General features: G+C 43.2%; 1 protein-coding gene across 25 annotated transcripts in view; it reads left to right on the top strand.

Annotated features, from left to right (window-relative positions):
- MACF1 (microtubule actin crosslinking factor 1) overlaps window positions 1-16,631 on the top strand; it is a 341,210-nt gene that overhangs the window by 302,253 nt on the left and 22,326 nt on the right. For all 25 annotated transcript variants that reach the window (XM_072771834.1, XM_072771853.1, XM_072771848.1 and 22 more), the window contains 18 exons: window positions 361-587; window positions 2,048-2,170; window positions 2,257-2,358; window positions 2,991-3,092; window positions 3,183-3,356; window positions 3,448-3,603; window positions 3,748-3,945; window positions 4,501-4,629; window positions 5,306-5,479; window positions 8,630-8,785; window positions 8,891-9,097; window positions 9,231-9,350; window positions 9,755-9,924; window positions 10,972-11,131; window positions 12,141-12,335; window positions 12,678-12,806; window positions 13,863-14,006; window positions 14,482-14,670. In XM_072771834.1, coding sequence (XP_072627935.1) covers window positions 361-587; window positions 2,048-2,170; window positions 2,257-2,358; window positions 2,991-3,092; window positions 3,183-3,356; window positions 3,448-3,603; window positions 3,748-3,945; window positions 4,501-4,629; window positions 5,306-5,479; window positions 8,630-8,785; window positions 8,891-9,097; window positions 9,231-9,350; window positions 9,755-9,924; window positions 10,972-11,131; window positions 12,141-12,335; window positions 12,678-12,806; window positions 13,863-14,006; window positions 14,482-14,670 — 2,855 coding nt within the window. The remainder of the gene's footprint in view (window positions 1-360; window positions 588-2,047; window positions 2,171-2,256; window positions 2,359-2,990; window positions 3,093-3,182; window positions 3,357-3,447; window positions 3,604-3,747; window positions 3,946-4,500; window positions 4,630-5,305; window positions 5,480-8,629; window positions 8,786-8,890; window positions 9,098-9,230; window positions 9,351-9,754; window positions 9,925-10,971; window positions 11,132-12,140; window positions 12,336-12,677; window positions 12,807-13,862; window positions 14,007-14,481; window positions 14,671-16,631) is intronic.

Raw genomic sequence — 16,631 nt, 5'->3', positions numbered from 1 at the left:
GCTGAGCACAGAGTCCAACATGGGGCTCCATCTCAACAACCCTGAGGTCATGACCTGAGCCGAAATCAAGAGTCGGACACTCAACCTACAGAACCACCCAGGCTCCCCTCGATCTTTACATCTTAGCAGTACCTTTAGGTTAGATGATAACTCATTTCCACGTTACCTCGGTGGTCTCTTTCTGAGAGACCAGCATAAGTGGAAAATACAGATGTCAAAATAATAAGGCAAAGATAAAAAACTATCCTTCAGTTTAAATTTATAGAGCTTTTTCAAGGATAAGAACTAGGCAAAATTTCTGATAAAGCAGATTCAAGTACTTAAGAGAGTCTCATTCATATCTATTCTTTATTCCCTTAGAAATCCAGGACAAATTGGATCAAATGGTATTCTTCTGGGAGGACATCAAAGCTCGGGCCGAAGAGCGAGAAATTAAGTTCCTTGATGTCCTTGAACTCGCAGAGAAGTTCTGGTATGACATGGCTGCTCTCCTGACCACTGTCAGAGACACCCAGGACATCGTCCATGACTTGGAAAGCCCAGGCATTGACCCGTCTATAATCAAACAGCAGGTGGAAGCTGCTGAGGTGAGACAGAAATGAAGCCCCGTCTCTTGTGTGTCTGTCCTGTAGAAAAATCACTTTTATCCCAGCACTAACTGCTTTCCTGGGCCTAGTGCCTTGAAAGGTGAGTGGTGGTGGTGGTGGCGGTGATGGTGGTGGTAGTGTCTATTTAATAGGACTTTTTTCCACTTGAAGAAATAATATGCTTATTATAGTAGAGATTGCATCCTTTTTCCTATATACAAGTTTTACCGCTTATACGGACTCACACAACCTCCACAATTATTATATAGGACAGTCTCATCACTCAAAAGTAATTCTCCCATCAGTTTTACATTCAATACAAATTAGTAGAATGTGCTTCTGATTTTAGTCCTCTCTAGTGTACATTATTTCCCAAGTAAATTTCTTTTTTAGTTTTGTTTTGTTTTTCAAGTAAATTTCTTCATTGTAGAAAAAGAGCAGATAAAAAGAAAATAAATTCAGGATTCATCATCATCCAGAGCTAACTAATGGTTACTTTGACATACCTTTTTCTAGTCTTTTTGGAGAGCCTATTACTAACTATATTTTTTGCCTCATTTTGTCTCTTTTGTATAAGCCATAGTCTGGCTTGGTATTTTGTCTTGCTTTTATTTCAGCCCTTCTTCCCTCTCCCTGTCCCTGTCATTGCCAGTACATGAACCAGTTTTTAGGATCTGGCACGGAACTGACTTTCTCCAAGATTATATAGCCTATCATTTCTATGATGTTAGTCTCTCAGCTTTTGCTTTTTTTTTTTGAAGATTTTATTTATTCATGAGATACACAGAGACAGAGACACAGGCAGAGAGAAAGAGGCTCCATGCAGGGAGCCCAATGTGGGGCTTGATCCCAGGACTCCATGATCACAGCCTGGGCCGAAGGCAGACGCTCAACCCCTGAGCCACCCAGGCGTCCCAGTCTCTGAGCTCTTAAATGGGAAATACCATATTATTTTGTCTTATTGATATACTCCCCTATGATAGATTTCTTTTTTCTTTTCTTTTAAGATTTTATTTATTTGAGAGAGAGAGAAAGAAAAAGCGTGAGCAGGAGGGGGAGAAAATCTGAGGCAGACTCCACAGAGTCCGACAAGGGGCTCAATCCCACAATCCCCGTGATAGATTTTTGGCTGTAGATTATAATCTCTTGGAGGCTGGAAAGATAAACCTTTGGTAAATTGTTGAAGCCCACTAGACCTTTCTGAAACTATTTTATATATATTGTTAAATAGAGAAATACCTTTCACACATCTATATTGTGTGTGTGAGAAAGAGAAATGAACTGAGCCTGAAGTTTCACTGTTTAGGTAAGTGAAATCTTAAGGACATTGAAAGGCTTTTATGAAATTGACAGTTCTGTTCAACATCTGCTATTGATGGGGATATAAATTACATTTGCAAAGTTTGGGAAGTTCTGTTCTACTTTCTGTTTTGGCTTATGTTCTGTTCATTTACATGTAGACTATTAAGGAAGAGACAGATGGTCTCCATGAGGAATTGGAGTTTATTCGAATCCTTGGAGCAGATTTGATTTTTGCCTGTGGAGAAACGGAGAAGCCCGAAGTGAAGAAGAGCATTGATGAGGTGTGGAAAAATGGAGATGGCATTCAGATGAAACATGAGTTTCACACCAAAGACTAGTATTAACTAGAGTCTGTTTTTTCCCCTAGCTGAATAATGCCTGGGAGAGCTTAAACAAAACCTGGAAAGAGAGGCTAGAAAAGCTTGAGGATGCCATGCAAGCCGCTGTACAGTATCAGGACACTCTTCAGGTGAGAGGCCCCAGGGCGACCACCGCAGAATCAAGGTGCTGTGTTCTTTTTGTCCCGTTCTGAATCCAGCACCAGAGAGGTCACCCACTTTTACAGGACTGGAGCATTCTCAGACCTAAGACAGGGCTGTTTCAGTATTTCTAGCCGAAGTTTCCCATTCCTACTGAGAAAAGTAATGATCTCCAAATTTCTCCTCTTCTTGCCATGTTTTTCATCATCATATTTATCCTCAGGGTGGCTATGCAGAGAAGCTGGCCGTACTCTGTAAGTCCTTGCTTCCAGAGGCTCCAAACCCAGGTTACCTGGAAACAGCTTGGCACACGACTTTGAACACATCCTGAGCTTGCTAGGTGGCTGTGACAAATACTAACTTTTATTCACATTTAGTTTCTCCAGACTGTAGTATACTTTGGACATTATCCTAATAACACTGGCTCTGTCCTTAAATCTCCATATTATTGGAATAAAGCTCATTTTCCCTTATGTCTACCCCCCACCTACAAATGCAAACAGCACAAGGTACTTTGATTTTTGTCTGCTTACATCAGCAGAGATAATGCTAAATCTCTCCCAACAGCTGGTGGGTTTGGATTTTTTTGGTTTTTGACTATTTGTTTGTATTTTTATTTTAGGCTATGTTTGACTGGCTAGATAACACTGTGATTAAGCTCTGCACCATGCCCCCTGTTGGCACCGACCTCAACACTGTTAAAGATCAGTTAAATGAAATGAAGGTTTGTAACCAGATATGGCTTTTGAAGAAAAGTTGCTTTTTCATTTTTAAAGACTTGGTTTGGTGTTAACATGAAGTATGTCTCTGGTAGGAGTTCAAAGTGGAAGTTTACCAACAGCAAATTGAGATGGAAAAGCTCAACCACCAGGGTGAACTGATGTTAAAGAAGGCTATGGATGAGACAGACAGAGACATTATCCGAGAACCATTGACAGAACTCAAGCACCTCTGGGAGAACCTGGGTGAAAAAATTGCCCACAGACAGGTGAGGCAGATGGCAGGATCTGTCAGTGGACAACTAGCTACTGTTTTCTAATCTCCTGACAAATGTTCCTTCTATATCTTTTTCTGAATAGCACAAACTAGAAGGTGCCCTCCTGGCCCTTGGCCAGTTCCAGCATGCCTTAGAGGAACTGATGAGCTGGCTGACTCACACTGAGGAATTGTTAGATGCTCAGAGACCAGTAAGCGGAGACCCAAAAGTCATTGAAGTTGAACTCGCAAAGCACCACGTAAGTGCTCTCAATTTTCATCTCTAGGCCTGTCGGTTTGAGACCAAATATTGTCACCAGAAGCCTTCGGATACTGTGTGCACTGTAGAGAACCAAGCCTGATGATATCCGTGGAAATAAATTGTGTCATTCGACATTTTTTAGGTTCTAAAAAATGATGTTTTAGCCCATCAAGCCACAGTGGAAACCGTCAACAAAGCTGGCAACGAGCTGCTTGAATCTAGTGCTGGAGACGACGCCAGCAGCCTAAGGAGCCGCTTGGAAACCATGAACCAGTGCTGGGAGTCCGTGTTACAAAAAACAGAAGAGAGAGAGCAGCAGCTTCAGTTGACACTGCAGCAGGTATGCATGTTGTCCAGGCTAGGTAGGTGGGGCTGTGCCTGTCATAGCACTTGGAATGCCTAAGTCCGTCAGAGGAAAGCAGTTTGCAGCAGAATCCCCTCCACCTCCAACACTATGTCTTAAGAGGAAGGTCAGTTCCATGCTGGAACTTGTCTGGAAAGTATCACTTTTGATTGAGTGGTTTTTCATGGATTTGTAGCCTAGTCTCTTTCTTTATGATTCAAAGTTAGTAAGTCTTTGCTATGGCAAACCTTGCTCACAGATTCAGTTATTTCTTGCATCAAGTCAGTAGCCCCCCACTATCCATATACAGTAGTACCTTAATCAATTCATCAAGTTGTATCAGGCATCAGTGATAGGTTACAGTGAAGTCCAAAGGATTCTGTTTTCTAGAAATAAATAGCTATTGACCCCATGTTAATCCAGCAACAGAACAACCCTGAGAACAGCTCAGAATTCCTCCCTCAGGATAGGTTCCTCATATAGTCATTTAGGAAATTTAGTTTTGAAGCTGAGAATTGACTACTAACCTTGCTGATATGTCTTTTCTCAAAGGCCCAGGGTTTCCACAGTGAAATTGAAGATTTCCTCTTGGAACTGACTAGAATGGAGACCCAACTTTCTGCATCTAAGCCCACAGGAGGGCTTCCTGAAACTGCTAGGGAACAGCTTGATACACACATGGTAATAGACGTTTCTTGAAGTTGAACATAACCCCCTATTCAGCAGCTCCTTACTGAATTCACAGACCTGTACATATCTGGGAGTCTGCAAAGTACTGGTTTTTACCGACAGTACAGTACAATCTTATTAAGGATTGCTGCTTTTACATGGGCTTTAATACCCCCTACTTACAAGCAGCAGTGATGACGGGGAAGCTTGACTGGAAATACATTGGTTAGCTTGTAAATTGAGTTGGTCAGTTGATTGGCACAAGAGTATTGATTTGAAGGTAAGAGCATCAAGAAGACAAATGCATAACACAAATTTGTCTCTACTTAAGAGTCTTTGGTGGGGGGGGGTAGGGAAATCATATCTTTAGAAAGGGGCTGAGAACAAAAGCCCACATAATTTCTAGGCAAATGTTTCAGGAAAAGAAATAAATTATTGAGGTCTATTTTTGTGATCTCTGATCCTTAAAAAAAATTTCTTCTTTACTTGATAACAAAATTATTTTAATTTTAATGAAGAATGGTGGGATTCATTGCTCAGTAGTTGAACTGAATCCAAAAAAAAAGGGGTTTTAATCAAGAATGAGACCTTCTTGGACTTTTCCAACTGTGCTCATAAATCTGTGTGTGGGTGTGTCTCAAGGAATTGGCATCACCAGTTTCTTTCTTGCCTTTTTTTTTTTTTGCAGGAACTCTATTCCCAGCTCAAAGCCAAGGAAGAGACTTATAATCAATTGCTTGACAAGGGCAGGCTCATGCTTCTAAGCCGTGATGACTCTGGGTCTGGCTCAAAGACAGAACAGAGTGTAGCTCTCTTGGAACAGAAGTGGCATGTGGTCAGCAGTAAGATGGAAGAAAGAAAGGTATCACCACAAAATACAGTGTGTGATTACTAGGCTTGAGTAGTTTGCTTGGCGATTGCATGTAATTACCTTCTAGTTTCTGTAAGGATTTTTCAAAGACCAGTATATGGTACCAGAAGTTGCAGAACTGGATCCTCAGGATCACTTTTGTGCTAATCAAGCTATTTTATTATTCATTCTTTTTCTGCCTTTACCAGTTACGACATTACTGGCTGTTACTGCTCAGTGATGATCTTATAGCTCATATTAATCACAGATTTGTGTTCCTACTGAAAAACAAGGTTATATTGGGGTCACTGTCTTAGGATCGGGAGGGTTGGAACAGAGTATGTAGGAAGTTGGGCTAATATTCTCCACGAGGAATTTGTACTCTAGTATAAATGCAATATGTAAAGAATTTTACTAAAATTCAAGACACAGGCAAATTATGTGACCTCTTCCCACTCTTTTGCACAAATCAAATTCTCTTCAAAAGAAAAGTGACCAGGAATCAAGGCCTCAAAACATTGTTTTTTATGAAAACCAAGTTTCAGAGTATCACTCAGCACAGAGTTTCTGTACGGGGCAGATCAAATGTAAAATATGTGTTCACATTTATTGGCCACACCCATTCAATAGTTATTAAACCTGGATGTACCAGACACTATGCTGCTAGGTGTATAGTGGAAGCAAAGTTATGGACCCTTATCATTGTGAAAATTTAAGAGCAGAAGGACATAACAAATATTCACCCATCTAAATGAGCATTTTGAGAGAAGCATTAGTTTCTTAGAATTCTTTTAATGGGGCAGCCCTGGTGGCTCAGTGGTTTAGGGCCACCTTCAGCCCAGGGCGTGATCCTGGAGACCCGGGATCAAGTCCCACATCGGGCTCCCTGCATGGAGCCTGCTTCTCCCTCTGCCTGTGTCTCTGTCTCTCTCTCTGTGTATCTCTCATAAATAAAAAATAAAATAAATAAATAAATAAATACCCTGGATGTTCTAAGACCACATTTTAAAAAAAAGAAAAAAAGAATTCTTTTAATGTGGGGTCTAGATATATGAAGAGTGACTAGAGGAGCTGAGTGTAAATCTTTGTTCTAATTTTTAGACTATCATCTGTAATTCCTGCATAACACAGAACTAAGACTAACAGAAGAAACTGAGGCAGATTCTGGCTCATAATTAAGAATTTTCTAGAAAGTTTTCCCATCAGTGGAGCAGGTTGCCTCAAGGTTTCCATCACTGGTGGAACGGGTCAGACAAGCACCAGGGTATCAAGAACAGTTATTTCTGATTTTGTAAGAACATTACATTTCAGTATCACTAATCATTTATTAAATGTGTGTGGTGCTATATTAAAGAAAATATAGGGGCAGCCCGGGTGGCTCAGCGGTTTAGCGCCGCCTTCAGCCCAGGGCCTGAACCTGGAGACCTGGTCGAGTCCTATGTCCGGCTCCCTGCATGGAGCGTGCTTCTCCCTCTGCCTATGTCTCTGCCTGTGTGTGTGTGTGTGTGTGTGTGTGTGTGTGTGTGTGTGTCTCATGAGTAAATAAAATCTTAAAAAATAGATATATCGATAGATAGATAAAATGATGTGGAGAGATTTCCTGTCATCTAGGAACTTATATTAATTTCCAAGCATTTCTATGATAAATTTGAGGGAGATTTTCTATTTCCTCTTTTTTTTTTTTTTTTTTTTTTTTTTATTTATGATAGTCACAGAGAGAGAGAGAGAGGCAGAGACACAGGCAGAGGGAGAAGCAGGCTCCATGCACCGGGAGCCCGACGTGGGATTCGATCCCGGGTCTCCGGGATCACGCCCTGGGCCAAAGGCAGGTGCCAAACCGCTGCGCCACCCAGGGATCCCTTCTTTTTCCTCTTGATTTGTTTAGACTGGGTCCTTATTTTTGTGACATTTATTATAGTATTTTTCTAGGTTACAAAAGTAACCTGAAAACACAAAGAAAAACTTCTACAGTGTGACTCAGTTAACAACAGTTAACATTTGTAGTATACATCTTGGGTTTCTTTCTATGAATATTTTAGGTATATTCATTTTTAATAACCTGTCATCATTCCATATGCCTGCCTGGTAGATGGACCAGGGGACAGAGGACGTCACCTAGGTGTGTGGGTAGAGCTTATCTCTGAGGCTGGAGGTTAGAGACTCTAGAATTGGAGTGTGTCCTTGGGCAGTGGCACATGCCCCCAAATGAGCCATTGTTTTTGCCATTCTGATTTAGATCAAAGTATCTAAAAATTTATATCTAGTGTTGTCAGGTTTTTGCTTAGAATATTATGGCTTTTATTACCTTTTCTTTTTGTAGCTTAAAAATGAGTTTCAGGGTCTCCTACCTGGTTTAGTCAGTAGAGCATGGGACTTTTTTTTTTTTTTTTTTAAGATTTTATTTATTTGAGAGAGACTGCGTATATACAAGTGAGGAGGGGCACAGAGAGAAGGAGAAACAGACTCCCCACTCAGCAGGAAGCCTGATGCAAGTCTTGATGCCAGAACCCTAAGATCATGACCTGAGCCACAGGCAAACGCTTAACCCACTGAGCCACCCAGGTGCCCCAGGAGCTTGCAACTCTTGATCTCAGGGTTGTGAGTTCAAGCCCTGCATTGGCCCCAGAGCTTACTTAAAAAATAAAAGTTAAAAAAAATAATAATAAGCTTCAACCTCACACATTTTCAGGTGCCATATTTTCTGAAAACACATTTAAACAGAGAGTGCTGCATGAATATAATCTTTACAGTAAAGTGCTTTTCATTTAGTTGTTTTTACACCCCAAAAGTACAGCAAAGGGAAGTGATGCTTTGCCCCAAACAAGTTACAGACCTTGCAGCTGTCACCACGGAAGGATCTGTTCACTTACATTTACTGAATAGTTTCATCCCTGTTCTTTAATGTCCCAGGAAGTGGGGAATGGCAGAGAAAGCAACATAGCTGCAAGTTGTCCTCGTTCCCTTTCATACATAGTTGTTTTAGTTTCAGACACTAAATTGCCCCCTTTTTTGTAAACAAGGCATGTTTGGTGGTTCATTAAATGAGGCTTCCTTTTTAGAGGTCATTTCATTTGGTGTACAATTCACGCCTTTGTCCCTGAAGCTACAATTCCTGAATTTGGCACTTTTTCTTTTTGTGTGTGTGTTTTAATTAAAATTCAGTCAAAGCTGGAAGAGGCTCTCAACCTGGCAACAGAATTCCAGAATTCCCTGCAAGAGTTTATCAACTGGCTCACTCTAGCAGAGCAGAATCTCAACATCGCCTCTCCTCCCAGCCTGATTCTAAACACTGTCCTTTCCCAGATAGAGGAGCACAAGGTAACTCTGATGTTATGGTGTTGCTTTCCCTTTGAGAGGACTAGTTAAAAGAGTAACTCCTCCATCTTATTTTTAGTTTTAAGAAGAGCAATATTTTCCCCTCAGGTATTTGCTAATGAAGTCAATGCTCATCGAGATCAGATCATTGAACTGGATCAAACTGGAAATCAGTTAAAGTTTCTTAGCCAAAAACAGGACGTTGTTCTGATCAAGAATTTGCTGGTCAGCGTCCAGTCTCGATGGGAGAAGGTTGTCCAGCGGTCTATTGAAAGAGGGAGATCTCTGGATGATGCTAGGAAGCGGGCAAAACAAGTGAGTTATGAAAGAAAGATCTTAATTTATTGAACAACCCTTGGGCTGCATGTGTGGCAGCTCTGAATAATTTGCATTAAAGTGTAGTTTGCATATTCATTCCTATTATAAGTTACTTTTTATATGATTATAGTTCCATGAAGCTTGGAAAAAACTGATTGACTGGCTAGAAGATGCAGAGAGTCACCTGGACTCGGAGCTGGAGATATCCAATGACCCAGACAAAATTAAACTCCAGCTCTCTAAGCATAAGGTAAAGTAGTTCGTGGCTCTTCAGTCCTGATCTTGGTGTTCACTGAAGATTGCTAAAAATGGAGGTCAGAGCTAGTCAAAAGAAAATCGGGTGAGGAAACCAGCATTCCATTTTATATCTAGGCCATGTCTAACCATAAGAGTCGTTCATTTAAGTAACAATACAAGCAAAGTGATTGAGGCAGTTACCAATAAAAACCACAGACTTTTAGAAATTGCCATGCCCTACTGTGTGTGGTATAAACAAAAATTTAGAAATTTCTTAAGGATAAGCTATTGTTAGTTCAAGAGGTAGTGACTTTCATACTCTGATTCCCAACCCAAATACTGAAAATTTTTCTTTGTTCCAAATCAAAATGTCATCTGACTTTTAGCATCAGTTTTTTCTTTCCCTTTTGGAAACAGGAGTTTCAGAAAACTCTTGGCGGTAAACAACCTGTGTATGATACCACAATTCGAACTGGCAGGGCCCTGAAAGAGAAGACTTTGCTTCCTGATGACACTCAGAAACTTGACAATTTACTAGGAGAAGTCAGAGATAAATGGGATACTGTTTGTGGCAAGTCTGTGGAGAGGTGAGTATGAATATTTGCTTCGTGTATCATCCCCAAATTGACGAAGACCAATATTAGATTCCATAAAATGGCAATAAAGGTAATGCACCAATAACAGGTTTTATAGCATCTCGATACTTCTAGTTCATTGAATCAGAGTTATGAAATAAGTTGAATAGTAAAATATTAAAATTCTCATTTTAAGCTTCAATCTTACTGTATCAGAGAGAGGCCCATAAACTCAACCACACAGCCACAGAAGTTTAGTAACTCCAAATATTTGTCAGTGACCAGTTTGTGATCCTAAAGCCGTCTCCATGAGCACTCTCACTCTGTGTCAGCGAGCAAAACCTCCGCACACATCACCTCATATAACTGTCATAATGCCTGACCTTTACTGGGTGGTTACTACTGAGCATGTGCCAGACAGAGGCTACTAGTCATTTAATCCTTGTAACAACCACTGAGGGGAAATACTGTTATTCCATTTTCCAGAAAAATGATCCTGGGATTTGAAGCTGTTCGATTTGGTCTATAAGTTGTTCTTTTTTCCACTTGTACCCATTCTGCTATGCTAAGAATTACGATATCTTTGTATTATTTGTACTTCTATTTTTTGGATGAAGTGACTGAGGTTCCAAGAGGTAAAGAGAAAGCCCAGGATCATGCAACTGGCATAGAGCTAGGAGTTGAACTCCTGACTGAGACCATGACCAAAACCATCATCCTCTACCTGAGTGGTATAAGGTGATTAACACAGACCTTGGATCATTAGGGTGTATCCATGCGGACTCTTAGGGTGCTAGGAGGGCAGCTGTACCTATCTCCTATGCTACACTTACTCCATTCTAGAGAGATTTGATTAAAAATGTCTAAGCAAAAAAACAAACAAACAAAAAAATGTCTAAGCATGTCTCTTAGTTACTTTTTACTCTATCTTAAACCAGTCTGGCATGGAGGGCCCTCTGTCTGTAGAGTTCTAGCAGTATTCCATTCAGCAGTCAGAATTGTGAGCCAGCCAAAGAAAAGGGATCTCTAAACACAGTGAGGTTTGTGTGCTTTTCTCAGGCAGCACAAGTTGGAGGAGGCCCTGCTGTTTTCGGGCCAGTTCATGGATGCTTTGCAAGCCTTGGTCGACTGGCTGTACAAGGTGGAGCCGCAGCTGGCCGAGGACCAGCCCGTGCATGGGGACCTCGACCTTGTCATGAACCTCATGGACGCCCATAAGGTGAGGGGCAGGAGCTACGCTGCATGGAGGCAGAGCCATTGGGTCGGTCCCCTGCCTCTGCCGGCCTTCTGCTTGTGCTCACCATCCAGGAAATCTGAATGAGCCTGTGTCTGCTCATCAGACCAGAGAGACCACTCCTTGCTCTGTGTGCTTAAACTGTTACTGGGGTTCCGTGTCTGCCACCAAGATTTGACCAAATTCCTTTGATTCAGATTTGGCAATGTGTATATTTTATCTTGGGGTTCCCCCCTTTCTGTTTGTTCTGTCCGTTGAGTCACACAATGAATTTAAATTCAGGAGCACCTCAAGATACCCATTTCCACTGACTCCTAAAATGAAAATGAGTTCTATTCTTTAGCTGCTTTTGACCCAAGCAAGCCCAGCACCATTCACAATAATATCAATGTATAACCTACACCTGTCATGTTCACCTCCTTAAGGTCCTCTTGTTTTAGCAAAAGCATTCAGCTTTACTTGAAATTACATCAAACTCTTATGCACATGGCCGATATGTTCTTACTTCCACAATTCTGGAGATTCTGTTCTAACATCATTCATATTTTATGTTAGGAAACGGGGACTCCAGCTAAGCAACTTACCCAAGGCCATGCCACTCATCTTTAGAGCCACTTCTTCTGGTGGTTCTTTCTTTTCTTTTCTTTTTTTTTTTAATAATTTTTTTTTTTTTCTGATAGTCACACAGAGAGAGAGAGGGAGGGAGGCAGAGACACAGGCAGAGGGAGAAGCAGGCTCCATGCACCGGGAGCCCGACGTGGGATTCGATCCCGGGTCTCCAGGATCGCGCCCTGGGCCAAAGGCAGGCGCCAAACCGCTGCGCCACCCAGGGATCCCCTGGTGGTTCTTTCTTAAACATTGTCCTGCCTCCCTCTGCATAAAAGACATGTGACTGGAACTTACTGAGGAGAGCGCAACTAAGCAATGACTTTTCTCTCGGGTTTTGCTTCCTGGGTTCAGGAAGCAAACTAATTTCTCTGTTTTTCTGTTCTAGGTTTTCCAGAAGGAACTGGGAAAGCGAACAGGCACCGTTCAGGTACTGAAGCGGTCAGGCCGAGAGCTGATTGAGAACAGTCGCGATGACACCACGTGGGTGAAAGGACAGCTCCAGGAACTGAGCACTCGCTGGGACACTGTGTGTAAACTCTCTGTCTCCAAACAAAGCCGACTGGAGCAGGCCTTAAAACAGGTCAGAGACTTTTGTGGGGGCAACCTGTGGGGGAGGATCTGAGCAGATTCATTCTTGTTTCTTTATCAGGATCAGTTCCAACCAGTCTCAAAATGAACATAAGGTCAAACATTGATATTCTGAAAGTTCTACAAGATTTTAATGTTCATTTGTATTAGAGAAAAAACTGAATTCAATTGGTTTTCAAACGTCCACAAGTGAAAGATAACTTTTATGGGGCCTTGATAGGATCATCAGCACTTGTGATGCACTGAGTTCAGGTGCAGCCCTTTCCGTGGTGCACCCCAGTGCTCAGGGCCTTGGCTGCAGAGAGGTTCAATCTGCTCTGCTTGGTTCTTGCAGGCGGAAGAGTTTCGGGATACCGTCCACATGCTATTGGAGTGGCTCTCTGAAGCAGAGCAAACGCTCCGCTTTCGGGGAGCACTTCCCGATGACACGGAGGCCTTACAGTCTCTCATTGACACCCATAAGGTAATCCAGCCCCAGTGTGCAATAACCCACGCCACCACAGGGTGAGGGCTGCCTGCCCAGCTCTAAAGGAGAGCAGCTTTTGCTTGGGAATTTCCGACTTTATATGTAAAAGACTGGAACTGGAATGGGCCCAGCTTTTACTGGTTTAGCAAGAATGAAAGTCATTCCTACTTTTTCCAAAAGTAACGCATGTTGGTTGTAAACAAGTGAAACAGCATGGTATCATATAAAGAACAATGTGGACTCTAGAACCATCACCCGCACACGCGGCTTGGTTTGGCTTTCCTTATGTTACCAGCTTCGGGCCCTGAGCCTCCTACCAAGCTGCAGCATAGGATGCAGTATCTGAGGCCACAATCTGTCCTAATAAGATGGGAAATATTTCCTTTTTTAATTTTTGTGTTACCCACCAAGAGATTTTAATCTTGATTTTGTCATTTGGTATTCTGTTGCTGGTATTTTTTTTTTTAATTTTTATTTATTTATGATAGTCACAGAGAGAGAAAGAGAGAGAGGCAGAGACATAGGCAGAGGGAGAAGCAGGCTCCATGCACCGGAAGCCCGATGTGGGATTCGATCCCGGGTCTCCAGGATCGCGCCCTGGGCCAAAGGCAGGCGCCAAACCGCTGCGCCACCCAGGGATCCCTGTTGCTGGTATTTTTAAAATATTTAGTATTTTATAGTTGTCATTTGTCCAAGACAATATTGTTTGTTTATTCACATGGAAGTGAATTAAAACAGGATTTCTTAAAGAGAGAAATGAACCCAGATATTAGGACGAGGATCATGCCCAGCCTGGAAAGGGAGTGCCCCTCATCCTTGTCATCTGTAGCAGAAACAGTCCATTTTGTGTAACCCTATACTTCTGACATCTTTTAGAACTGGAAAGAAAGTACCAGAGACACCAGGATGCAGGCTTGTAGGGGCCTGTGTGAACACACACAGAGGAAAAAAAAATACATAGAAATCTTCTCCATTCCCCCTCCCCACAGTGTAAACTAACAGTGCTGCTGAGTAGGTTTCCTCAGTTTTTGTTTTCAAACCTTTTTTGTTTAGGAGTTCATGAAGAAAGTGGAAGAAAAGCGAGCGGATGTTAGCACAGCGGTAGCAATGGGAGAGGCCATCCTGGCTGTCTGCCACCCCGATTGCATCACCACCATCAAGCACTGGATCACCATCATCCGGGCTCGGTTTGAGGAGGTGAGTTCCCGGTTTGAGAGGAAGGTGGCACACACCCCATACAGTGAGTTTATAGGAAGAAAATGCTACTGAGCTTTCTCCACCCACCGCCCCTGCTCCCCCCCCCCCATAAGGAATCTCACTCACTATGAATGTCTCAATAAGAATTAAGGTAGTGTTTTAGTAATGACTGTTTTCTTGGCAATGAGCTGCAGTCTGGAAGAATACTGCTGGCATAGTGATGTGGTAATTGATAAAGTCCAGCGGACTCCGTTCTATATTTTTCCCTCCTTCCAGAGAAGTCCTGTGTTTAATAGGATGTACGTTCTAGATTTGCCTCCAGGGGGTGCTGATTCCAGCTCTGTCACTGGAGTAAAAGTGAGGCCTCTTGAGTGGTCTTCCTCCTAAAGGCCATTAGTAGGATCAGACGACAAAATGGACTTTGGAGACAAAGGAGGTGCTCAACTGAGAGAGGCGATGGTTTCTGTCTCCCCAGGTCCTGACCTGGGCTCAGCAGCACCAGCAGCGTCTCGAAACAGCCCTGTCAGAACTGGTGGCTAATGCTGAGCTCTTGGAAGAACTTCTGGCATGGATCCAGTGGGCTGAGACCACCCTCATTCAGCGGGACCAGGAGCCGATCCCTCAGAACATTGACCGAGTGAAAGCCCTTATTGCCGAGCATCAGGTAGCCTAGCTGTGTCGTGTGGCTGCAGGTGTTCCCTGCGTGGCTCTGGAGCCCGTTTCCTTTGCCCTGTGTATTTTTGGTTTTTAATGGCTGCTTATGTTTATGCACACAGACTTAGCAGCTGAAAACAAGCTGTTTTCGTGGGGCAGGTGTCTGGGCACGAGTCAGCTGGCTTCTCCCCTTAGTCTTACTGGGCCAAAATCAAGGTGCTGCAGATCTCACCCAGGCTCTCTCAGGTTGTTGGGAGAATCTGACTCCTTGTGGTTGTGGGACCTGGGGCTCTGTTTTCTTGCTGGCCATCACCCAGGAGTCTGTTAGCTCCAAGAGGCCACCTCAGGTCTCAGCCACCCAGCACACTCACAGTGTGGCAACGTCAGTCTTCAGCACCAGCAGGAGAGGCTTTCCAGTTTGCTCAGATCTTATACGGTAAAATACAATCAAGGGAGTGAGTCTCCCCTTCTTTCCACGGGTGTGACCCACCCTCAAGGGAAGGGATTATACAGAGCATGGACACCAGCAGTGGGAATCCTGTGGGCCATCTTGGAAGTCTGCCTGCCACATCCTATTCCTCTGCGCCAAGGTTTCACACCTGGGTGCAGAAAGATCTCTTGCATGAGCCCAGAGATGAGCCGAGATAGCACATCAAGCTAAGCAGAATGAAGGAAAGCTCAGTTGAGCTGTCTCCATAATGTCTCCTTGGGAAGCAAAGATGGTTTGTTTTTTTCAAAGATGGTTTTTAACCATGATCATTACACTGAATGCAAGCATGGATCTTGCTTAGTTATACTGCGGGCGTACAGTCTTTAGTGACTGTAGATAATCAGCCTCACCATTGAGAACCCCCTGTACTTCCAGTCAAGGTTGCCTGCATTGAAACCTTCTCTCCTGACTGAGAGATTATCTTCTTATTCAAGGCCACCCCTCTCCTTTCGGTGATCCCCTCGTTTCCTGTGTCTTCAAGCTGTCCCATTCTGTTTGCTCACTCTTCCAAGTCTTCTAGACGTGTCCTTTCCACTCTGTGTTCCCTTCCAGTTACCCTCATTGTTCCCTTCCTCTTCTTTCAAACAAGTCTGTTGTCCGTCTCCCGCACCCTCCCCCGTCTTTTCTCCTTGTTTCCCACTCCCTCCCCAGGCCCCTGTGGTTTGGCTCCCATCCCCATCAGACCACTAATACTGTCCCAGTCACATCCCACTGGCTAAATCCAGCCCATGCTTCCAGTCTTTGTCTTATTTGACATGTAACAGAGTTGCCTCTTCCTTCTGAAAACTCTTCTTTTGACTTCTGTCCTTTCGTCTTGTTTTTCTCCCACCTCTCTGATTGTTCCTTCTCAGTCTTAGCTGATTCCTCTTCCTCTCTCCACTTGTTAGTGTTGTGTTTGCTGAAATTGCATTCTTTTTTTTTTTTTTAATTTTATTTATTCATGAGAGACACACAGAGACAGTAATGTGGGACTCGCAGGGAGCCCGATGTGGGACTCGATCCAAGGATCCCGGAATCAGGACCTGAGCCAAAGGCAGCCACTCAATCGTTGAGCCACCCAGGCGTCCCTGAAATTGCATTCTTGACCCTCTTCTCACAGTGCTGATGTCTTACCTAGTCCAACAACTTCAGCCACCACCTAGAATCCAAAATTTTCACATCTCTTTCAGTAGCACTGTCTCCCTGAAGTCTAGACCTATGGCAAATCAGAGGCAGCACAGAAACTCCACTTTATCTGTGCCGACCCCACCCTCCCTTCCAGGCCTGCTGCCTGGAATGTGTGATGCATCTGGGATGCCTGCCTTTCCTATGCCCCCTATGTCTAACCAACCTCCGGGTTCTAGCTGTCCTACTTCCAGGATACCTCTTGGTTCTGTCTCTCCTGCCCTGGCTCAGGCCTTCCCCATGTTTTGCCTCAGTTACTGCAGTGGTTTCCTGACTCATCCCCCACTATGTTCTTCCTTCTACACTGAAGCCAGAAC

The sequence above is a fragment of the Canis lupus genome, chromosome 13 (assembly GCF_048164855.1).
Source record: "Canis lupus baileyi chromosome 13, mCanLup2.hap1, whole genome shotgun sequence".
Lineage (NCBI taxonomy): Eukaryota > Metazoa > Chordata > Mammalia > Carnivora > Canidae > Canis > Canis lupus.
Note: the sequence above shows the minus strand (reverse complement) of the source record. Positions and strands in the feature narration are given on the sequence as shown.